Source organism: Hyaena hyaena, unplaced genomic scaffold (genome assembly GCF_003009895.1).
Source record: "Hyaena hyaena isolate Hyena2069 unplaced genomic scaffold, ASM300989v1 scaffold_135, whole genome shotgun sequence".
NCBI classification, from domain to species: Eukaryota; Metazoa; Chordata; class Mammalia; order Carnivora; family Hyaenidae; genus Hyaena; species Hyaena hyaena.
Window position 1 is genome coordinate 3,357,651 of NW_024080767.1, and position 25,772 is coordinate 3,383,422.

A 25,772-nucleotide genomic window follows, 5' to 3' on the forward strand; every position below is an offset into this window, starting at 1 on the left:
AGATAGCTTCAGATGTTAATAAAGAAATATATGATAACGGACACCACAGAGGAGTAGGATATATAATGTCTGACAATTAAAAAGTGGATTAGCAAAACAAAAACAGTACTACCTATTCATATAAGAACGAAATCAGGGCCTCGCCTCACATCATATATTAAAATAAATTCCAGATGTGAATTAAAGAGTTGGCTCTAAGTAATAAAATCATAAAATAAAGGAAAGCCCAGGCTCACTCACTGATTTGTGGGAAAGGAATACAGAAAACAATATGTGGATATGTACATAAAACATTCACATAAGTGTTTTGTTCATAAATAAGCAACCAACAGAAGGAAATATGCCTTAAACAAAAGACAAAGGGTTAATATATTTAACAGATGATGAATTTGTTCAAGAAAAATTTAAATGGTCAATAAAAGCAGTATCACAGGACATGAACAATTTACAGGCGAAATACAAATGATCAATAACACATGAAAAATGGCCAATCTTTCCAGCAGCCAGAGAAGGGCTAAGGTAACGACTGAGCAATCATTCACTCTGAACACCTGTGAAGAGAAGATACACATCTGTGCAAGGAAGTGTTCTTATAAATGTGGGAAGCAGGAACTGATAGAAAATCTTAGGCAATAAGTATCAAGGCTCCTAAAAATATTCAGGCATTTAAAGAAAAAGGATGTACAGATGATAAAAAGCATGAGCTTCAGGGACAGACTAGATTCAATCCCACCATCACCCCATGTGCAGTGTGTGAGCTTGGGAAAATTACTTAATGTTTCTTAGCCTCACTTCACTAATGTCTAAAATAAGGATAAATTAGTACTTACTGTATAGGATTGACATGGGAATTGAAATGTGTACTGTATGTCAAGCACTTATTATGGTGAAGGTAACCTAATAACTGCTCAATAAATCTTAGCCAGTATCACTGTCTTGACCATTCCCACAACCACCAAATCCATCCTGGAAAATGACCAGGTACTAACGTAAGTTTGTAAGTATACAAGAGAAACACATGCACACATAACTCCAAAGAAAAAGCTGTAAGTAATTTCACCAAATGTAAGAGTAGTTATTACAAAATTATGGATGCGTTTATTTTTTTCTGTTATACATTTTGTTCTAGGTCTTCTACAAAGAATATGTTATTTCTTGGAAAGAGTTACAGTTTAAAGCTATTAAAAGTTATCTATTATTGTGAGAAAAAGGAAAAGCTTCCTCCTTGAAGTTATTTTTACTTTGTGGCAATAAACGTAAAATTTAAACCAAACCTAAGCTGTTTCCACCAAATATCTTCTCAACATGTAAGGCATTCTCTCTACCATTTATTTCTAAGTTCTTACCCTCACTAAGGAATCCCAGGAAGATATTTAAAGTAACAGTTGTAAAAACAACAAATAAAGACTAATACACAGGCTGTGAAAACATGATACAATCTATCACCTGTGCCCAGTTGCAGGTAGCTACAGGAGGGCGAACAAGGATATCAGAACTGCTGTCTGGGGTTCAGAGCACAGAGAAATCATGGTCAGAAATCTCAGATTTGTGCAGAAGCAAAGGTACCGAAGTTCAATCCCTCCGGTCTCCCGGTGTAAAACCCCAGAAACAAAATGGCTGCACCAACGGAGATGAGGTTTCTGAAGGAAGGGGCATTTTCATAAGACATGAAACCGCAAGCTGTTAAAAGTCTCCTCTGGATCCCCTCTGCTCCCTTCCTGACTCCACTAACACAATAAAGTGAATGACAGGGGCACAGGATCATTTTATAAAGGTAGCACACCAGCAAACTTCTTTAGAATGTGGGGGGGGGGGGGTTGGGGAGGAATCATCAAAGCTCTTGTACCATCTGTCTGCAGAGGAAAACAACAACAACAACAACAACAGCTGGTGCAAGAAGTAGCAAGATGTTGGTCTTAGGAGTGACAAGATGGGAAATGACAGGAAACAGCTTTTCACTCCTCCAACAGCAAAAGCGGCGTGCAGCCTGTGTTCCACTGTTTGAAAACCTCCAGATGCTGCTCTCGCCTCACATTTCCATATCTTTGTTCAGACAACATCTGAAAGCCTGCCTTTCTTTTTTCAAGCACTCTCTTTCTTTGGGGGAACATACAAAGCTATCAAATGCAGGCTTCTCCCCCACCTCCTTTCTCTTGGAGGCCATGCGGAATGAATTTTAAGTGTCACCGTCAAGAAACAAGTGTGCAAATGGCAACATGTGAACTCCTGTGAAACTTTTTCCAGGTGTCTTTTGCAAGGAAAATGTACCTGTGCTCTGCTTTCTGTCATTTGGAGTTAAACTAACCTCAGATTTGGAGTAGAACTCCTAAGGAGCTCAGGAATAAAAGATTACAATGAGCGGTGTTCTGGGGAAGGAGGGCCCTTTGCATCGGCCGACGGCTACTTGGAAATGGTGTGGCCTGCATCCTCATCCAATGCACCGAACACTGCCACAAGCGTGACTTTCTCTGCACTTCCAAGCCGGCACCAGGTTTATGCAGTCAGAGAGAAGATGATGTTAAAAATAATATATGCACAGTACAATGTCAGAATTTCAAAGGACTGGCACACAATGTTAATCAAATATTCTCACTTAGAGTTGCCCTATGTGCTAAACACATAAAACAATTTCCTAAGAACTTTGGAATATGCACATAAACTATACTATTACAGTGAGTAAAATGTTAAAGTTCATTTGATGCCACAGATCACACTGAGGAATCTGTTTTAGGCTCCATCAAATCTTTCCTGTCCTGTGTGATCTCGCACAACTGGAATACCACCCCAGCTGCCCCTCTCTCTCCTCCTTCATCAGGCCGGCTCAGTCTTTATGACTCAGGCTGGGTTCCGCCTCCAGTATGCCTCCCAAAGCTCCCTCCTTGAGAGGGCAAATCTTTGCCCCTGAACTCCAAAAACATGTGTATGTTACAATGCCCTCCAAGTGGTAATTCCTCTGTTGAGAAGAAGACCTATGACAACAGAAAGTGAGCTCCTCAAGGTAAGAGGTCATGTCTGCCTGATCTTCAGACACCAGTCCAAGCATAATGCTTGACAACATTTTTTTTTTAACAGAATCTGTTAATCACTACGATGCACCAGAAATCAGAGATTCAAAGTTTGAATGAGGCACAATTCCTTTCCTACAGGGACTTAGAGCACAGTGTGAACCTGGATATAAAAGTAATAATTATAGCAATGTGTTGAGCATAATGAACAAGGCACTGTGGAACAATAGCCCAGGCCACCCATCGACCATGCTCAACAAATGTTTCATAAATAAAACAACCTTTATAACAGGTTCGACAGCTTAATGTGCTTAGTAGAAAATTCCATTTAGCTGTGTAATCTTAGGGAAGCTACTTCACTTCCCTATGCCTTAGTTTCCTCATCTGTAAAACAGGATTAATATCATAAGGCCTATATGAGACTGAACTGTAATGATGCGTTAAGCATTTAGAATAATATCTAGCATGTAACATGTACTCAACAGAAGTGAGATATTATTTGCAAATGGCTCTTTTGGTTTCTACAAGAGTAAATGACATATTAATTACATTATTAATCTATCGAGGGGTAGCACATCTTCAGGTTAATAGTCTCTCACATCCCATATCTAATCCATCAGCAAATCCTGCCAAACAGAACCCCCTCACTTCTTACCACCTCTATCCCTACCCCACCTAAGCTCCCATCAGGTCTCACCTGGATGCTTACTGCATTCACTGCCTAATCCATCTCCCTGCTACCACCACAGTCCCCAGGTGCAACACAGTAGGCAAGGTGATCATTTGGAAATGTAAATAAAGTATCCCACAGATTTCCAGCCCAAAGCCTTTATGGTACCTTGCAATGCTCTACATGGTCTGGCCCGTCACTTCTTTCCAACTTCTATGGCCTACCCCCTCATTCACTGACCTCTAGCCATGCTGGCCTCCCTGTTAAAGGCTACTTCAGCCTCAGGGCCTCTGCACTGGGCTGTTCCCTCTGCCCACCATGCCCTACTGTTGGATATTCTGATAGCTCATCCCTTCTGCCCTACCAGATCTTTAATGCAAAATCAAGTTCAATGTTACTTGATTGGTGAAGCTTTTTCTGAAACACCTTATTTTAAATAGAAACCCCCCACCCCTGGCCCCACACAGACACACACACACACCTCAGTACACACTATTCCCTTTACCTGCTTTAGTCTTCTCCATTGGTCACAACTGCACTTGGCATGATTTGTATTTTGTTTAGTTCTGCATGGTCTCCCTTCCCCTACAAGAATCTAAACTCTACAAGGGCAGAAATTCTTGGCTGATATGTTCCTTGTTATATTCCCAGCATCTAGAATGGAGTTTGGATCACAATATATACTCAATGAATCTTTGAAAAATGAATAAAATGAATAGCAATCTGAAATTACAAATGAAAATGAAGTATAAAAGAATTCATTTTACATTTATATTTAACAGTATGTATATAGTTGTTTACTCTTTTTTATAATTTATACACTGCCAGAAAACACAATCCCTTTTTTGAGCCTCATAAATGATGTGTTTAGTGGGCAGGGAATAAACATCACCATTTTATAAAAAATAAAACAGGATGAGAGAAGTAAATGGCTTATGGGGTCATAAGAGCCAGTAAATACCAGGAAAAAAAAAAGAAAACCAATGGACAGGACCAGGTCCACTCTTCCCAGCACCCTCATCTGCCTCCCAAGTATGTAAAGACTATCTTGTCATTAACCTTAATAATTAACTGCCTCATAGAACATGATATCCATGTCCTCCCTCTTAAAACATAAGCAGATAAACCCAAGAACTAAATTTAGGTACACACAGGGGCAAGAAGTGTGGAGGCTTGCTCTATATTTGTTATGTTTTATATCCGGATACTACTCTGTTGCTTTGTAACAGCACTCTTTTCAAACACAAAAGGCAGCAAAGAAGCCCAGTTGTGAAAGAGGCATCTGAATTAGAAGATGTGCTCCTAGGACATATCACTAGGGTGGGGGCCGTGCACATCAACAACGGTTATTCAACAGTCCAGTTGACAATCAAGTAAAATACTGTAAACTATAGTTTCAATGCATTGTTTTTTTTAAATGGCTCCCCATTGCCTAATAAAATGTATCTACACTTTATCCTGCGCTTGGCATGTTGTAACCCCAACCAGCACTGACAGATACACTTCCAACCACCCTCTTCCTGTCATATACATCAACCAAATTGGCTCTGCTGTTCAAACTCCATATTATACAATAATAAGGTCTTTACACAAACTACTGTCTACTTTTGGAACACCCTCATTTTGACCTTTCAAACTCCTGTTTGCCCAACATTAAAACAATGCATTCATCCTCTTCTCAATAACTCCCCATTCATCTACCTCAGATATGAGATATATCCCTCTAGGTTTTCATATCATCTTGCCTTTTTATTATAGTCACTTTTACCCCTCGTAGTACTCAGGGCCCTCATCCTCCCTCTCCCTCTCTTCTCTTTTTCTCTCTCTCCCTCCCTCCAAAGTTCCTTTAAGGATTAGGAATGAATCTTGACTAGCTCAGAGCTTTGATGAAATTTTTTCATTTGAAATGATTCATATGAATTATAATTAATGTTGCATTAAGTTGTATTCACTTACCCCAGGGTATGGAAGAAAAGTGACCAGTCCAGTGGCACTGAGTGTGAAACCAGAGGCTGTGTCCCCTCCACAAACCCAGCTTTGAGCACCTACAATACCCCTGAAATGCACACTTGACAAAGATTCTTATTTGGTTTCTTTCCTGCCTTTCCCACCAGATCCCAAGTTCCCTTGAGGGTAGTATTTAATGATCAATCCCTCCATATTTCTTCCTTCATAAATGCCCTCTGACTTACTGAAGTTGAAATATACATAAATAAGAGTTAGGAAAGAGGAATATATAACTAATGCATTTTGTTATACATTTCTCAGATTGTCAGTCTGAGGTAATGACTGTAACAAAGAGCACCTATACTGCTGTTGACAGGAAATGTTAGCTAACTATGGCCTTTGGTTTGCAGTATCAGAAAAGCCACACAAAGTGAAACTGAGGCTGACTCCCCAACATTCATGCCACCCTTCCCCCACTGTGCAGGGACTGTCCCGCTTGCTTAAGGGACAGACTCCAGACCAGGCCTGATGAAGTCCCCCCATCCTCCTTGCCAGCTCAGGGGCACAGGCCTACACCAATCAGGAGGTGCCAATCCAAGGTGAGTTATTATACCTCTTCCCTAAACTGTTCCACAGAGACAGATGGGAGAGAAGCCCACATACTCTCAATCTCTCAATCTCCCCACTTGTGCCCCCGCCCGTGTGCAGTCAGCTGTGAACCAAGACTGTGACCCTGACTGCCACTGGAAGCCATTCACGAGTAGCTTATGGATGACATGGATGTTGTGAATGTGAACAGATGAGACAAAAGAAACCGGGTACCTGGGAGAGATACTCCATCAGGTCACTCTATCAACCAACCCTGAGGCCCTCCCCAATTGTAGACCTCCCCATTATGTGAGCCAGTCAATTTCCTTATTGGCTAAGCAAGTTTGAATCAGGTTTTCTGATACTGTTGAAAGCATCCCAAGTTAAGTATTATCTAACTGAAAAATCCATTTGGTACCCAATTTCAACATCATACTTTAATTCAGAGCCATATAACAAATCTCAATTTTCATATGAAACTGACCTTATCAGTCAAAAACAAAAAGCCATATAACTTTAGTTAGTTGGGTAAACAAAGCAAGATACCAAACATTCATATAAAATAGTACTACATGAAATAATTTCAGTGAAAAGATGCAGTCAAAAACAGAAGCTGGCGAGGGGTCACACTAATGTGTCATCCCCAAAGCATGGAGGATTAAACAGACTGGCTGCAAAATCGCTCCTTAAAGGGTGTCTGCGCTGGACAGTGTACTGCCTATGCTTTAAATAGTATCTACAATATCTTCACCTAATGCTACAAGCAAAACTGTGCATTGGTGCTCACCTGTGAATAAGAGATGGGATCCCTAAAGAGGCATGTGCTCTAGATCCTGAGAATAGGCTAGAAAAATGCACGCAGACTCTGAAGACCCTGATTCAACTCTCCCTACGCTACCTGCTCCAAATCATCCTGAATGCAAGGGAGTAAGCAGTAGATCCTGAGTGAGAGACAATGTGCCAATTTCCAGGCTCAGACCTCAGCCCCCTTATTAAATTCCAGGAAGCACCTTTCTAGCAGGCCTCAATTTCCTCTTTGTAAAATGAAAAAGTTGTTTGTGTTCCTTTCTAAGGTCTCTCTCTGCTCTGAAATGCTAGGTCATATAACCAATCAAAGACTTAATTTTCTTTTCTTTCTTTTCTTCTTTCTTTCTTTCTTTTTTTTTTTTTCTGAGAGGAGGCAGCATGAGCAGTGGGGGGTCAGAGAGAGAGGGAGACACAGAATCTGAAGCAGGCTCCAGGCTCTGAGCTAGCTGTCAGCACAGAGCCCGATGCAGGGCTCAAACCCACGAACCGCGATATCATGACCTGAGCTGAAGTCGGACACTTGAACGACTGAACCACCCAAGGCGCCCCAAGGAACTAGATTTTCTACAAGCACAATGAGGACTTCAATCTTACTACCTAGAATACTTAGTGCTTATTCATAAATATTTATTAGGTGCCTACTATGTGCCAGGCAGTGTGCCAAGGCCCTGCAGAAATGAAAAGTATACTATGATTCCTACCCCCAGAGAATTACATACCTGTGGAAAGGATGTTGCGGGTATAAAAATCTTAGTGAACTAAATTAAATCCAAACACTTTATGAAGTATATAAGTATTAAGTCCCAGCTTTCGATGATGAAAATAATGGATTAGAATGATCTCCAAGTACCACACGGATTTTAGAACTGTAAAGAACTTATACTCAAATCCGTGTAAGATGTTCTAAGTGGGTAATGACGAGCAGTTTCTAAAAATCAATTTTAAAAGATTGTGCATCTAAGTCTCCAAAACCCCACACATGCTTTTCATCCTACTTTGTCCTTGCTCTTTCCACCAATGAAGCACGAGACAGTCAGAAACCCTTCCTGGCCTGCCTTGCTGATCAATTTGATATCCCCTTAACCTTGAAACTCTCTCAAGTTCCTCCTAAATTACTTTTTATCTTTTATTGAATAGAAAACATGCCATTTATAAGTTCTGAGTCTGTGTGGCTATGGTGTATTAGACATCTAGTGAGCAAAAAATACATAAGGAACTGAACTTTAAAATTCATAATATGGTAAAATATGCAAACTTCATGGCTCACTCCTTGAAAGTTGTTCTGTCAGTTTCCTCAAACTTTCACATAACTACCAAGTTTTTCCACACATCTTCTAGTGATTTTTTCTTGACTAAAGAAAAAAAATTAACATGACAAATTAATGTATTTAAGCCATAATCAGAAGATCTTACTCTGAGTACAGTTTTACCCTTTTTTTTTTTTAATTTTTTCACCATTTATTTATTTTTGAGAGACAGAGACAAGACAGAGGGCGAGCAGGGAGGGGCAAAGACAGAGGGAAACGAAGAATGTGAAGCAGGCTCCAGGCTCTGAGCTGTCAGCACAGATTCCGACACAGGGCTTGAACCCACGAACCATGAGATCATGACCTGAGCCAAAGTCGGACACTTAACCAACAGAGTCACCCAGGTGCCCCCATTACTCTCGTACTCTCTTAAAGTAGCTTTTAAATCTACAGATTCACAGCTTTCTGGATATTCTGAACTTAAAGATTTAAGAGAGATTTACAAATGAGCCAAAATGGTACAACATGAACATAACAAGATCCGTGACTCTGTGCAAACATTACCTGTGATTTTTCTATCCCCCCTCCCTTACCCAACACACACACACACACACACACACACACGCACACACAAAGTAGTCACATACTCATCCTATATTTTTATTAAGGAATTCAAAAGCATCATTAGTTTTACTGCCAGCCAAATGTATAATACTAACTATTCACTAAATGGCTCAGCTAAAAATCCTAAGTTTCTTCTCTCTCAATATTTTCCATTAGGTTTCTGAACAGAAGTTCACCTTTAGCCCTAGTAAATCTTATTTTGGTCACTGTCCAGATAGTCAAAGTTTAGTTGTGTAATGTTTCTCCCATGCTCCATTATTTATGATCCTTCCTCTTTGTGCATAATTTGAAACTATATCTTTATCCCAGACAGGCATAAAATTTGAATAAGATAAAGTCAAGGATAGAAATTTCTGCAATGAAATTAGAAAAATCAAACCAGAATGAAATCCATTTTCTTAGCCCATGAACTTGGAAATAGTTATAAAATTAATTATGACTCTTAATGATAATACCACCTAACCTGTATTTTTCTTCTTGTTCACAAAAGGATTATGAGAGACAAGGCCAAAAATCTTGATGAAGTCTAATAAAGCGGGTCTATGACATGCCTGTGAGTTCCTGTCCCAGAATTTTGCTGAAAAAAGGAATTAGTGAATTCACACTGGCTCTCTGTAAGCGTTGTAACTCTTTTCTCATTGCTTATTATATCACTTGTTCTGAAATACCATCCAGGACGCATGTTCAAGGTTACAGATTTACTTATATGTTTTTATTAAAGCCAAATGTACTGTCTCAAAGATGACTATGAGTTGTAATATTTGATTTACACCAGGAGCCTTGAGTCCATTCTCTGCAGCTACGCAGGTGATCCTTACAACCTATTCTTCCACTTTAAACCTCCATCTCATCTGTCATATCTCACAGCCCCTGTCTAGTCAAAAACTCATTTTCCTTCACAGACAGGTCAAATGCAAAACTGACACTAATGATTCCTGCACTCCCTGTCACCCAGCAATGCATTACCTACCACTGACAGGAATCAGCACTCTCAGACAAAATCTACAAGAGCGCTGCTTGCTTGCTTCCTTCCTTGCTTTCTTCCTACCATCCTTCTTTCTCTCTTTTCTTCTTTCTCTTTCTTTCTTACTCTTTGTTCCTTCCTTCCTTCCTTCCTTTCCTTCCTTCCTTCCTCTCCTTCCTCCCTCCTCTCTCTTTCTCCTTCCTCTCTCTCTCTTTCTTTCTGTAAGTTTTTAGATTTCTTATAACTAGCTTTTTCCAGCCAGCACTGAACAACGAGCTTTCTAGTATCTAAAAACACAAGCTTAAATCAACCAAGCTTTCTACTGTCAGGCAGACCATCCTAACGCAAATACGGAAGCCTGGTCGAATGCCAAGCTTCTGTCTGGCCTTCAGGAATCGGTGCTCTATCCCATGGACATACAGTCAGTCACTACTGTTTTTGTTTTTGTTGCTGTTGTTTTAACAGAGATGGGCAAAAGAACATCCCATCTTGTAATCAGATAACTAGAGATGCTGGCTAAAACCTGGTGCCACCGGCTAATCCAGGGAGGAAGAGAGAAAAGCTGGAGATGGGGCAGATGGGCCTTGTGTAGTCATCTGTGCCGATTATTTTGCTCCTGCTTGTGTTCAATAATTTGAGTGAATAATATGAAGACACGTCTCTCTGTTCAAATGAAAAGATGAAGGGACAACACAAAATCAATTTAGCTATGTCTCCTGCCTCTTCATTCCAAACAATCCCCACATTATCCCTCAGGCTGAAGAAGGTCTGAGAGGAAAGACCATTAAGGTATTTTTTAACGCTCACCAAGATTATATGTTCTGCTGCTATTACTTCCATTTTGTGACTAAATTTAATTTGTACAACTGTACACAACTGATTATTTTATCTCGAATGGCTTGATTTGGCTCTTTACAAGAATATTTAAATACCAGAATAGGGAACAGGTAGAAGATACATGATTATAGCACAGTCTGGGCCAAGTGACAAAGAACTCAAAGCTCTTTTTGATCCCCCCATGGTCTACCTCTCCTCACTCCTCGATTCTACCCTTTCCCAATTATACTCCATCACTGTATTTTACTTGTAATCCCCTGATTGCACCAGACAGAATCATGCTTCTTTGTACAGACAGTTCTGCCATCAAGCTTATTTTGAAAACCTGAATTCATTCCAATGCAATTGAATGTAGACACAATCTCAGCATACTGTAACCTTTGTATTTCCTTGTGTATCACTCTGTATGCCAGAAATATTAGGTGAATTCAGAAAACTGCACCCAGTTGAACTGTGCTGTGCGGGGATGAGCAAAATACACATGCACATACCTCAAACATTCACCAGCTACCTCAGTTCACTGTGAGCATCATAAATTGCCCCGATCCACATCATGTCCCAACTTTCCACCATTTCAGATGAGCCTTCTTCCACTACTTCACAGTAATTCACAATCTGCAAATCTTCCAACACTCATGTACACAAGGTCTTTTTCAATATAGAGAGCCAGGTTTAATTTTTTTGGTAACCATGTCACATGTGAAAACTATAATACTATTTTTATCAGGTTCTTTTTTCTGCTGTCACAGATGAAGTTTTAAGTGGCAGCATGCAAGTGCAACCCACAAGAAATGGGTCTGACTCCAGGAAAGGAATTAAAGTATTCACCACTGGGCTTTGCACCTGGTAGGTTCTCAATAAACATTTGGAAAGAATGGAGGAAGGTTTGTTTAAACATTCTTTCCCAGCCAACATTCTGTATTTTTAGAGATAAATTTGGCAAAAAACAAGTCACAGTCACACAGCAGCTCAGAATTTAATATATTAGTATTCTTCCATCTGGTCTTTACTACCAAGGAATTTAACATGTAGGAAGAGAAATCACCTTTGAGAGCAGAAACAGTACATGACCAAGAAAGCATTCTTCCTCAAGTCCTACAAGTAACTGTGGCAGAACTGGGCCTATAACCCACATCTTCTGATTCAAACACCATCCATTTCCACACACCTACCTACCAAGGTGATAACACAATGATGGAAAAATGATAGGGTCCCGAAATTTTAGGTTTGGGGTTCAGAAAAGAGTTCTTTCTGACAAAGTTTCAGAGTCCCCTCTCCTTTCCTTCAACTGCTAATGATACAATCAAATTCATCAAAGACTAAATTGGTAAACTGTTTTCCTGATATGTGAGACTATAATCTCATGTTACAGAGAAAATGCCTATGGGCAGGTAGTAGACACATCTGACCATGTTCAGGGCTCTCACATATTCCAGGGACATGGCACTGAAGGGGCCTTCTGCCTGAAATACAACCCCTGGCTTCAGGCATCTGCATGCCTTACCTCCATGGGGTAACTATGTGCTTAAAAGTCATCTCTGTGAGGTCTACACAAACCACCTTATTAATCAGTTCACTATTCCTCAACTACGGTAAAGAGGCTTTCCTCTTTACATGCTTTCTACTCCTAAATTTCACCCTCCAAAATTCTTTAAGAGGTATGCACTTACTTTTCCCCTGTATTCTCCATCAGATTTTAAGCTTCATGAGAGCAGATATTTTTGTCTATTTGATTTGGACATTGTCATCCCTATACTTAAAACAGCACCTTGTTTTAAGTATGATAGGAAATACTTGTTGAATAAATACATGAACGCATGCACAAGCGTGATTCTCCAAACCATTCTAAGAATGAAATTAACAACCTCAAATGCATAGAACCAGGTACCTTTAAGAAACTACATGAAAACTAAGGAAAACTTCTGGACTCATGTTAAAGGAGAGCTTTCCCCACACAGGTGGTCCATTTAATTTTTTTTTAATGTTTTATTTATTTCTGAAAAAGAGAGACAGTATGAGCAGGGGAGGGTCAGAGAGGGAGGGAGACACAGAATCTGAAACAGGCTCTCGTCTCTGAGCTTGCTGTCAGCACAGAGCCCAACACGGGGCTCGAACCCACAAACCACAAGATCATGACCTGAGCCGAAATTGGACGCTTAACCAACTGAGCCACCCAGGTGCCCCAGGTGGTCCTTTTAGAAGGCCAGACACAGGCTTCCTTGCTAGGGAGCTCTTCAAATTAAAAGAAGTGGGGGCAAGGGGAGTTGTGTGTGTTTGTTTTTATAATGTGAGTGTGTTAAAACTTAATAGTTTGAGGCAAGTTTACTCTAATATCATCGTTTCTATAAAAAAGAATATCCAAACCACTCCTCTACAGTAGGAGCACCTGCAATAAAGTCCTTTGAGAACAAGAGGTAGGAAGGGGTTCAAGAGCACCCAATGCTGCATTCAAAAGGAATTCACAATCGAGAAGGCAGGTTCACAAAATAAACGCCAAAGTGTTTCATGGCAAAACCTATAGAAATGGCAGAATAATAAATTGTTTCTGCCCTCCATTCCACTCAAAATCCAACCAAGTCTATAGGTCAGCTCCTCTTCTCCACTGAGCTTAACAAAATAAACTTATAATGGCCATCAGCATTTATTCAAAAAATTTAGCACCCAAACACTTGGCTTCGAGGCATACTGAGCTGGTTGATTTAATCTCATGTTAAAACCAACATTTCATACATAGATTGTGACCATCAAATAAAAAAGTAAGTGCATCCCAAACAGACAGTAGTCCTATATTTACTGTTTATAAGATGCAATTCTTCTATGGCATCTTGATATTAATATTCCACACCTCTCCAAATCTGTATTTTCTCACTGAAAATAGGGATAATGCCACCTGTGTCTCACTAAGTTATTGTAGGGATTAAATGAACTAAGCCAATTCATTTTCTACTTTCAATTTCAGATAATAAGAAGCACCAAGATAAATAACCTCAACCCTTGCTGCACGTTTAGAATCACCAGGGAAGCTTAAAGAAATTATGCCAAGCCCACCTTGCCAATATGCTGATTTATATGGTCTGGAGTTGTGCTTCAGTATTTTTTTTAAGTGTTCCAGCTCTAGATTACATTATCATGAAGCCAAATTTTAAAATTCAAGATTTAAATTCTATTACCCAGATTTAAGACATCTGGATGTGTTAGGTAAGATATTTTCTTTAATAAGCACCCCTGCATGATTCTTAAAATCAAGTACTATGAGAAATAATGACCTCATGCACATAAGCAAAGAATTTAAAGCATTTAGCACAGTAGCTAGTACAAAAGAAATCAAATTATGGCAAAATAGAAAATACGTATATAGTGCATTAGTATATGTATGAATCCAAGGTGTATTTGAAAGGAATCCATAATCACAAAATATATAACAAATAACTAAACAGGCTTTTATCTTTATACCATTCATGCTTCTGATTGTATTTTAAGAAATATAGCAAGAAAGTATTTACTGACAATATACTAGAAGTTTTAAAGGTTTTAGAACGTTCTATAAAGAAAACTATCTGAACAAGTCTGGTGTAACTTTAGAGAGAAAGAGAAGGGAAATAAATGGGCTGGAGGAAGGAGGGAAGGACAAAGAAAATGAATCATGTAAATACTAGCACAAGGCAGTGGGGAGGGGAGTGTTTGTTAGAGATTCCCTAACCAAAAAAATTAAAAAAAAAAATACTTTAGCCAAACACCTCTCCTCTCTTTGTCTCCAGATGAGGGTAGGAACTAACATTTATTGACTCTGGCTACGTGCCAGGCCTTCCACACCCATGATCTCAGTCAATACTCTCAACAGCCCTGCCAGGGAGCTCTTGGTACCCACAACCTACATACACTCCATCTGCACAGGACACAACCAGGTTTTTGACTCTCAGAATCAAAGGGGCCTGACCGCTAGCTTGTCTGACAGAGCGAGGTGCAGACAGCCAGGGCTCCTGGTGGGCCTCATGCACTGTGTTTGCTTCAGATTTATGAAGGGGATTCCAGAATCCCTACCTGCCCTGCCTTCTGTGACACAAACTGCCCCAACAATCTCCTGGATGAACAGCAGTGCCCTGGCAGGTCAGCAACCATCACTGAGGGAACTTAGAGACTCTTGTGCAAGGTGTTCTAGGAATGAATTACTCATTAACTAGGTCGGGAAGTCCTGATGGCGAAAGAAGAAAAACACTGACTTCTATTGGAGAATACTTTCGTTTCAAGAACAGCACAGTGGGCTGCCAGCCTGCATTACTGGGCCCACCTTAAAGAAAGGGGAACCCTGGGAACGACAGGCTGAGTGACTCAGGTTGTGTCCAGGCAGAGGATTTCAGAAAAGCAGTACAGATTCTTAAAATGTGCCTGGCTTGAACACATCTCTTGGGTGTCAGATATATTTTGGGGTGTCAAGCAAGGTCATACAAACCGACTGACCCGTCCACTGGAATCCTATGGATTAAGAAGGAAAGGAGTACTGAAAACAACCAGAAAGAACACCAGGGGCAGCAATTCTGAGGGCAGCGGCACAGCAGGCCCTTGGCCTTCTACCTGCGGTGGCAGCCGATAGCCGTGTCCCTGGGGGCCTTGCTCATGGGGCAATGCTGGGCACACAAGCTGAAGGCTGATCTGTACAACAGCTAAGTATTAAGTATCCCAGAAAGCAAAGGGCAAACACAAGGAGATGAGAAATAGGAGGAGGAAGAGCCCTACTCAAAAACGTCCTCCTTAATAGTCTCAGTAGGTATTTAATTTCTATTTTTTTCCTCTTCTTTGAATTCACAAAGGCCAAATCTTCCAGTCAAATTAGAGTGCAGTAAAGCATTAAGTCAGCATTCAACAGGTTTAATTACTGTGTAAATGAAAGAAATTATTATTCATTCATGACATTTATTTCAGATCCAATGCTAGCTGCTTTTATATAAAGTTGGGGGTGGAGGGAGTAAAACTTAGATGGGAGAGAAGAGCAAAAATGAGGATATATAATTACAGCTATATTTCTTTGCCAAACATTACTGAGCTTAAACAAAAAGTGCTTGTTTGCTCTCTTGAGAAAAAGCATGGGATCCATCAGTGGTGGCTCTGAAGAGACCCCCACCCTCCTACCACACACACATGGCCAGACTTGATAGGTGTGCCAATATGTGAAACGCCAATAACACACCGCTTATTAAGGCCACAAAGCCTGGTACAGCTGACTGTGGTTCAGAAGTCCTGAACTCTGGGAACAGTTTTAACAGGTCAGCCTCTACAAAGCAATGGATGCCCCAGGGCACCACGAGAGAAAAAAGGCCAGTTGATGCTATCAGGGTTACTGGACAATGTACCTTTTCTCATCCATTTCCCCAGAGTTTAAACATCTCCCACAAGTAGAAGACACACACACACACACACACACACACACACACACCTACCTCTAAAACTAACTCACATATAGTATTTATTTTTTTATTCTCATGTCTGCCTGGTGGTAGAGACTGCAGGAAAGTGTGCCTGGGGAGCTAGTTCAAAACACAGAGAAATGTCTGTGCACAAATCAACACACACCACTAAATGAGAGGCCATCTTTTACCTGAATTGCTAAGGCCCCGTGATTTAACCAGAATATAGACAGTACATACTATAATGCCACTAAAAATGTTTTGTTCTCCAAAGGACTCCTTGAACAAAGAAAAACACTTCATCAAAACATACCTTTTCCTGCCCCACATATGCAAGCCTGTGTGTGTGCGCGCGCGCGCACACACACACACACACACACACACACAGATTTTGGAACCAGATGTTCTTCAACCTTCCCTAAACCTCTAACCACTAGCATTTAATCACTACAAACACTGGAGCGGTTAGGACTTGGCAGTAACAATCTCAGTTTGTCTTAAAACCTGAGACCACACAAGCTGTGGACAAGAAATTACTGTTGGTACTTCAGACAGACTTAAGGACCAAACACAACTCAGAGAAGTAATGATAATGAAGCTGTGACTGCCAACTTTGATGCTTTACTTTTGCACCTGGAAGACCAAATGAATACAGTGAGCTGATGAAAAAGACAACCTCTGCAGACACCTTAAAATTATCAGAGGCTAAATATTTTAACCAGGCTTAAAATGTTTCTGCTTGTGGGAGATCCAACACTCAATTACTGGTGAGAAATATTTAACATACTTTTTTAAGATAAAGGAAATAATTTAGGAACTGTCTGCATAAAAAAGTATGAATCTGAAGACAAAAATGTTTGGGCATTATCGCTTTAATGATCACTAGAAACTGCAGCGATGGAATTTAAACAAATCAATGAAACAGCTGTATGTATTAACACTTGGCTGAGACTCAGAATTAAGTATAGGCCTGGTATTCAGTCAGTGTTTTAGTCTGACATAAGATTCCTTCAATTCCTGACTTCTCAATGTTAAACTGTAACCATGTAAAGCAAAGAAGTATCGGTGAAAGCTCTATTAATAAACCTCTCTTTTTGCCTCCCACCTATCTCTCTCTGAAGCTTGATACAGATCATGGCAAGGACCATCACAAGCTAAGTTTTCATGCGGCCTGAAGCAGTAGGCTCTGTGATTCCTGGTCTGTACACTACCTCCTATGTTTGTCCTCTTTAAACTTTGCCTCCCTCAAGGTCAGTGTCCCAAGTTTTATTTGACTTACCACTCTGCCAGAAAAAATCTACCACTACTTTATTCTGAATCAGGCCTTAAAAAAGATAATCTTCCTTCCCTCACCTTTAGAACATGAAAGTAAAATAATCCAGAATTTTAAAATATATGTATTTTTAAGCCTCCTTACTGCTTTGGGTGCCCCAGCACCTTTCCTTTATTCTTTGGTAACTGTATCTCAAGTCCCTTTTGACTCCACCTACCTCTGGGTCCCAGCAGTTTGGGTACATCTGAGTGGGACAGGAGAGTCATCCCATCAAAGGGTGCGTTCGTGACAGATTGGCCAATCAACTGCAAGAAACTGATTTTAAAATGGCCACAGGACTGAACTCCGACCACAGAGGGGTGGGAGCAGGATTCCTGCTGGAGAAGACAAGACGAGGCTCCCTCTCTCCCAAGACTGCTGAGCTGGCAGAACACTGCCCATCTCTGCCTCTCCACCACAAGAAGCCAACACAGGGAAAGCAGTGCTGAGGGACGAAGACAGATTACTGAACACAGTACGCTCCTGAAACTCAGATCATTTCAACTCCGTCTGCCCCAAACTCTGTGATTCTTAAACCAACAGAATCCTGAGTTGGCGCCAAGATGCAGAGATGTGGCACCAACTTATGTTCACGACAGTACTGCCTTTTTATTTGATTCCGCAGCTCGGGGGCAACTACACTTCTTTTCAATCGTCCCAAACCTCCTCCAGCTATCATCTCCGAAAAGCCTTCCTGAACAACTGCTCTAAATACATTCAGAGACACATGGGCTGGCTGCCCCTCCACTCCAGCTCACAGATCAGATACTACCAGAGATGATATACTCACAGTCACTATAATTCATCTGTTCTTCCTAATTCTAACATAATCATGCCAGGCTGTAAAGCTTCCAGAACAAGGATATACCTAGTATGAAAAGAACACAGATTTTAGATTCAGAAAAGCTGAGTATACTCTCACCCTTTCACTGGCCTCTTCCATTGTAGACTTCTCTGAACTCTACTTCTCACACCTTTCATGCTGAGTTAATAAGATCTTTTTTTTTTTACATTTTTTCCAGCTTAATTGAGACATAATTAACATATAACAACACTGTGTAAGTTTAAGGTATATAATGTGTTGGTATAATGCACTTATATATTGCAAAATGATTGCAATAATACCTACTGTAAATGATAGCTGTGATAACAAAGTTACGTAACTTGTGAATATACGCTGCAAACTTCAAAGCACAAAGTAAATGATGATGACGGTGGTGGTGGTGGTGGCGGCGGCGGCGGCGATGGCGATGATGATGATGATGATGATGATGATGATGATGATTCATATGTTCCCATCCCCAGATCAGCAGGTCTGTGAATGAGCTTAGTGGGACAGGGAACCACCAACTATCTCTTATTTCTTAGGTTCCTATGCGAAGAGTCCAGGGCTCCTTTCCCATCCCACAAAGACACAACCACTGCAATGGACAGGGGCATCAGCAAAAATGCCGCAAAGGGGATAGGACTAGTGAGCAAATAAGAAATTTCAGGGCTCTGGGGAAAAAAAGGATTTCAGTACCTGGTAACTTTGCCTACTTGTGTCTTTCCCACTTTGAAGGAAGACCTTACATGTGTATATATGTAAACAAAAACATTATAAGTATATTACAAAGGAGGTATATTCCACCCTCAGATACCCTGCTAGTTATTTTAAAAATAAAAAGAGAAGTTGTCTTAGGGTAGAAAATACCCAGATATCAAGACAACCTCTATTATTTCAAACGATAACTTTGGGGAAATAACCACTTCTTACATTTCAGACTCAGTTTCCAAGTTTTTAAAGTAAAGCATGGAGATGAGACAAGATCCAAGGTCCTTCTCAGCTCTATGATAATTTCTTTCCTTATTAAACACTTACCCTTCTAGAGCATAGGTGAGTTTACAATAAAACCGAATAAAGTTATAGAGATTTACCATGTAATCTGTACCACACAAATGCACAGTCTCCCCCACTATTCAACATCACTCACCAGACCAGCACCTTTTTGTTTTAACCAAGGATGAACCCACACTGACACATCATCATCACTCCAAGTTCTATAATAACTTATCACTTCCCATTTATTTAGATGATCATATCATATACTGGGTAATTTCCTTATGGCATTTCAATTAATCTAAGCTCCCAGAAAAAAAGTCTGAAGTTCCATTTCTTGTATTGTCAAGGGGTAAACAACATATACTTGTTCTCCAAATGTGTTTACAATGATCTCCTTTCCTTAAATACTTTTCTACCGGAGAGCCCCTGTGGGACAGTGATGACCAGCTGACTCATCTGTTCTGGTCAGACTGGTTTTCCTTCGGTGAGCCACTCCTGTCACGATTCTGACAGAACACCTGGATGGATGGGGCAGTCCTGGGGAAGTGACAGGAAGGCCCACAGGAAAAAGAACATCTTTAATTCGCACCACAGTGGCCCAGATCTGTCTTGCATCTTACCTTTCTGAAATGCTTTCCTACACTGCATCACCTCAGCATGTCTCCCTAGACCTCAAATCACTTTGCTAAAAAAGCACAAATGAAATTATTCTCTACTGTGCAAAGAAGGGAAACAAAGGAATGAAGAGGGTCCAATGCTCATCTCTCGCAGCTCAGACCAACCAGTCCACACGAGCTGCTGCATTTCCAAATCTCTGCTCCAGTTCCTACATGCCCTTCATTTTCACTAATGGCTTTCATATAAATTAAGACAAGTCTTTCCTTCCTAGCACATTTCTTCAAACTACTGCAGACTAGCTCTAATCTCTCAGCCTTTAGCTGCATAAATATGGCTACCAGCATCAAGAGCTAACACTCCATTGGACACCTGTAATGTGCCAGGCACTGCTCTATCGAAATATCTTTTCATCAAAATGCCTTTTTGCAGATAACCTCTTCTAATCCTCACTGACCAAGGCTATGAAGTACACATTGTTAGCCCTATTTTACAGATGAAAAAACTGAGGCACAGGGAGGTGAAGGTGGATGCACAAATTCAGATTGTGTCTTTGTTCTATGTTTGTATTTAAATTACTTTTCCTCTACAGTGAAAACAGATTTACTTCTTTTCCGCTCATCTTCTTAATGTCCAGGTGCACACATCTTTTATTATTTTTTTATTTTTTTAGAAGGGTGAAGCCTTTTAATCCTTTTTTTCCCCCTTAACATTTCTTTTTTTTTTTTTTACAAGTAGTTTATTGTCAAATTAGTTTCCACATAACACTCAGTGCTCATCCCCACAAGTGCCCTCCTCCATGCCCATCCCTCCTCCCTCCCACATCCATCAGTCCTCAGTTTTTGTCAGCATTCCAGAGTCTCTCATGGTTTGCCTCTCTCCCTTTCCCCCACCATTTTCCCCCTTCTTCTCCCTCTTGTTCCTCCGTCAAGTTCCTCTTAATCCTCCTATACGTGCAAACATATGATATTTGTCCTTCTCTGCCTGACTCATTTCGCTCAGCATAACACCCTCAAGGTCCATCCATGTTGCTACACATGGCCAGATTTCATTGTTTCATTGCCATGTAGTATTCCATGGTATAGATAAACCACATCTTCTTGATCCATTCGTCCACTGATGGACACTTTGGCTCTTTCCATGTTTTAGCTATTGTGGAGAAAAGGTGCACACATCTTTAAAAAAAAGGCAGTGACTGTTAACGATGCCATCTAAGGACTCAAAATAGAAACAATCTATGAAACCATGAACCTGGTTGCATTCACCATTTGAATCACCAGTCACAAAAACTCCCTTCTTCTCTCTCATCCCATACACCAAATATCTATTAAATAACTATCCTGTGTCAGAGAGAATGCCAGGAAGCTGCATGTTCTCTAATGTCTGTTCTGACGTGTTCATTTTTTCATCTGGGATACACGACTTCGACAACTTTCTACCTAAACTAGAATTCTGCATTTAGAAATGAATCTGATCTTCAACATTGCACCAAAACACAGACAGGGTCAGCATGTCTTTCCACACAGGTTTACCCAGCCATGACTGACACACGATACTGACCAACGCACGATACACAGCACGTAAGGCAGCAGCACATGAAAGCTCGAGGCCCCCACGCTCTCCAGAGAGCAGCCACTCCCTCACCTGCGACACCACACGAGCGCCCACACACGGCACTGGGGATTCACCACGATTCCCCACGTTCAAGTCTTTGACCATCTTGAGTTGCAGCTGATTATATGATACAAATTCCTGGGGCCACAAGACCGTCAATGAGTCTGACAGACCACCCCATGCCAGGTTTTCCAAAGTATTCCCCAAGCCACACACCCATAATGCTGTGGTGTTCAAAATCAGGATACACTCACAGTCTGTCTTTACATCTCTTCCTCTTCCTTGTTTCTCCTTTTTCAACTTCACTCTTTCTACTTATCCACACTTTACTCATCCTTTCATCGAAAAGCACTCCGAGGCAAGAGGTTGTTAAAATCGTCCATACTGAGTTAGCAAATCCCTAAGCCGAGCAAGCTTAATGCATCACCACTCCCAGGAGCAGTGGAATATAAACAAGAACCCAATGTCTAATAGTTTAGTTAGATATCAGCTCGTGAGATGGGAGTGTGGTGTTCTGACAGACCAATTATTTCCCTGAAACCCTGCTATACAGGCAACCATGAATCTCTTCTTAGGCCATTTGGTTCTGGTTCATTCATTCGTTCAGTAAATATTCAGTCGGCACCCATCACATTCCAGCTACTGTCTTAGGTACCAGGAAAACAGCTGTGCACAAAACAGACAAAAATTCTGCCCAGAAAAAGTTTACAATTTACAGGACAACATGTACAAAGAACAATTCAATAAGTGATATGCAATAATGGCACTTGGCATTAAATGCTAATCATTCTTTCACAAATAAATCAATACACACACGCACACGTACACACATGCACACATACCCACACGCACACATACCCACACGTACGCGCACACACACACATGCACAGCATATGAGAAGCTTGTCCTCTTGTTTCAATGATGACGTGACATACAGTAAAGGCCAGTAAAACCAGCGGTGACTTCCAGGGCCAGCACCAGCCAGCTGCGCCATCTTGGCCAAGTCTCACACTCTTTCTGAAAGAGGCCAAGTCTCCTTCACACAGAAAAAAGGTTCAGCTGGAAGATTTCTAAACTAAAAAAAAAAAAATTTTTTAATGTTTATTTATTTTTGGGAGAGAAAGCATCAATAGAGGAGGAACGGGGGGGGGGGGTAGGGAGGATGGGACAGAGGATCCAAAGCAGAGAGCCTGATGCGGGGCTCAAACCCATGAACCATGAGATCATGACCTGAGCCCAAGTCGGATGTTCAACTGACTAAACCACCCAGGCGCTCCATCAAATTTTTAGACTTTCTAATTGTCTCATGGAAGGATATGGGTCACAAAGAAATGACTGTTAGGTAAGACAAGTTAGACTGTTAATTATCTGGGGGAAGGGTCTCTATAAAGAGCAAAAACCATTCTTCATGTGACCCAGACTTACCAATGTTTCAAGAGGTGTTTAGTACATCACTAAAGCCAGCAACAGTGTAAAGGTGGCTTTAGTCAAGGCTGTAGATGCATTAATAAAGGTACACTCAGATAATTATTCATATTCATATTCCTCATTTCCTTTACCCTTGACCCACGCCCCAAGAAGCCTTTTTGGTTTAAGGAATAGTGACTATCTTTACCTTCCATGTTTTAAATGAGGAATGAACTAAATATTTCAGAAAATTTATTAAATACTCAAAATTCTATATGCTGACAGTAACAGAGAACAAATTGGTAAACAAACTTCCCCCTCCCTGAACACACACAATGAGTTTAAAACAAAAGATTTCTACTGGCATGTGACCCAGTAAGTGGCTGGGGTTTCAGGCTGCTTCCTCTCCTTTACCTTCTTAATCTTGACTTCTGATATACTAATGAATAGTATCTGTCTATATACAACCATTTTACAAGCAGGTTCCATTAGGAGAACCTACATGTACCAACTAAATCTATTCACCATTAAGCTAGGCATTTAAATCAAGATGAGAACTGGACTCAGTTTACAAACAGCAAGTAGCCTTTCATACAGTGTGGAAAAATCACCCTAAAATATCACTACTTTTCCAAACTTAGCTTCCCTTTATTGTATATCCTCTCGAAATTTTATTATAAAAACTTTAAATCCATAGAGAAGCTAAGAGAACAATGAATTCCCAGACACTCTTCACTCAGATCCACTAACTATAATACTTTGTTCACAAAATTTCGTAACATTTTGCCACATATGCCCACCCTCTGTTGCCTCACTTCTTCACCCTCATATCCCCACTCCATGCTTTCCCCTCGACATACACTGTTTTCAAACCATTTGAGAATTGAAAACTTTGATGCTTCACCCCTTTACTTGAGAATGAATCTAAAAACAAAGACATTCTCCTTTGTAACTAACAATATCCCTAACACACTCAAACAATTTGATGCTTTTGCTCAATATTATCATCTACTATAGTCCAATTTTCAAATTTCCCAAACTGTCCCCAAATGACCTTTACACAGCATTGCCCTCAATCAAGGAATCACTCAAAGCTCATACTCTGCTTTGTGAGTGCTGAGTTTTTTGAGTTTCTATTAACCCAGAACAGCCATCTCTATCCCCTTTTCATTTAATCCAGTTTACTCCCCCGTTAGGGACCCAATGTTCAAGGACTGTCATGTGAACTGAATTACGGTATCAAATCACTCTTTTATAAATAGCTATAAAATGTTTTAATCCATCTGGGAAAAACTATGGCATGATGGAGAATGACTTGAAAATGTACAGACTGAAAATTCTCAATCTTTTTATCCCAATACTATGTTTGTGGATCCAGGGCCACACCATCCACGTGCAGGTTTTCAAAGCTTATCTTTGGACATTATGAATCCAGCTCTGAAGTTCAAACCTACTGCTTCTGCAACTCCAAGGTAGATTAAATCTAAGGAAATTTTTATAAAAGATTGAGGAAGGGCTACCCACAGTATTTGATTCAGAGACAACCCAAAATTAACCAAGTAACTGCTAATTAGCATGTTTCCTACTTTGAAATAAGAATCTCAATATGACCATGCACTAAAAATTGAAAGAACTATTATTTGATCTGGTAATAACTAAGTTCTCAAAGCAAATCTGGACAATTCCTTAGAATATGTATAAAATAATAATGTTAATATGCACAATTTCTATTCTGCCCTTCAATTTTCAGCAAATTTAGCTCCTCAAGTCAGGAACACCATCCTAGTCAAGAAGGGAGGCCCAGAGACCCTTTGTAATACTGAAAGTTTGCAATGGCCTTTGGCCAAAATCAATAAAGCTCTCACCCGGAAACTGGCTCTACTGCCAAGAATAGCCATTAGTGGTAGGAGGAAAGGGGGGTGGGGGGATTATGATCAGCAGTAGTACTTCTCCAAGTAAGCCTGACCCTGGATTTCTGTAAAAATTCCAACCAACAATTCCAGATTATAACAAACACTGCTTCAGATCTGAATATGACTTAATTTTTTAAATTGCTAACACAGCACATACCATAAAAGGGGCTTGTTGTGTCCATTCATACATTCATTCCACAAATACTGATTTAGTGTGCACACTCAGCATGTCCCAGGAATTTCACATGGTGCAGAAGATGAAGGACTTGCTTTCACTAAACTTACCTTCAATGAGAAATGACAGACCACAAATAAAATTTTAATAAATACATTTACAAAGGAGATCTTCCAGATGGTGAGAGGTGTTATTAAAGAAACTTAAAAAAAAAAAAATGACAGAGTAAGTAAGAAGTCAGAAAGACAATGACAGAATATGTAAGAGGTCAAACATGACAGGTGATCAGAGCGGCTGACACTGAAGAGGTAATGTCTGAATTAAGACCTACAGGCAGGACAGAACCCACCATGTGAGAGTGTATAGCAGAGAACCAAGGCAGCAGGAATAGGTCAAAGAACTAAAGGAAGGCTGAGGAATGGCTCCTGGAGGCCTAGAGGGACAATAGGAATAGAAGAGGGCAGGGGTCACTATGGATCTCACAGGCTAAGTGTTTAGTCTTCACTCTCACTACACTGAGAAGTCTCAGAGGATCTTGAATAGGGAAATGCTAAAACGGAGCCCATGTTTCCAAGAGACAATACTGACTGACACAGAATGAAAAGACCATTACCACGATGAAACGCTGAATCCTGTGTCTTCACTCTATTGCCCATGCTTCAGTTTTTTTTTTTTTTTTTTTTACAAATAGTTTATTGTCAAATTAGTTTCTACATAACACTCAGTGCTCATCCCCAAAGTGCCCTCCTTCATGCCCATCCCCCCCTCCCCCCCACATCCATCAGTCCTCAGTTTTTGTCAGCATTCAAGAGTCTCTCATGGT

At 40.4% G+C, this 25,772-nt stretch overlaps 1 protein-coding gene across 1 annotated transcript in view; it reads right to left on the minus strand.

The window, feature by feature from the left end:
* AUTS2 (activator of transcription and developmental regulator AUTS2) overlaps positions 1–22,448 on the minus strand; it is a 744,772-nt gene extending 722,324 nt beyond the window's left edge. Inside the window, exons 1-2 of the mRNA XM_039238050.1 lie at positions 22,323–22,448; positions 21,485–21,592 (exon numbers count right to left, since the gene is read on the minus strand). Coding sequence (XP_039093981.1) covers positions 21,485–21,592; positions 22,323–22,448 — 234 coding nt within the window. The remainder of the gene's footprint in view (positions 1–21,484; positions 21,593–22,322) is intronic.
* Positions 22,449–25,772: the final 3,324 nt, after the last annotated feature.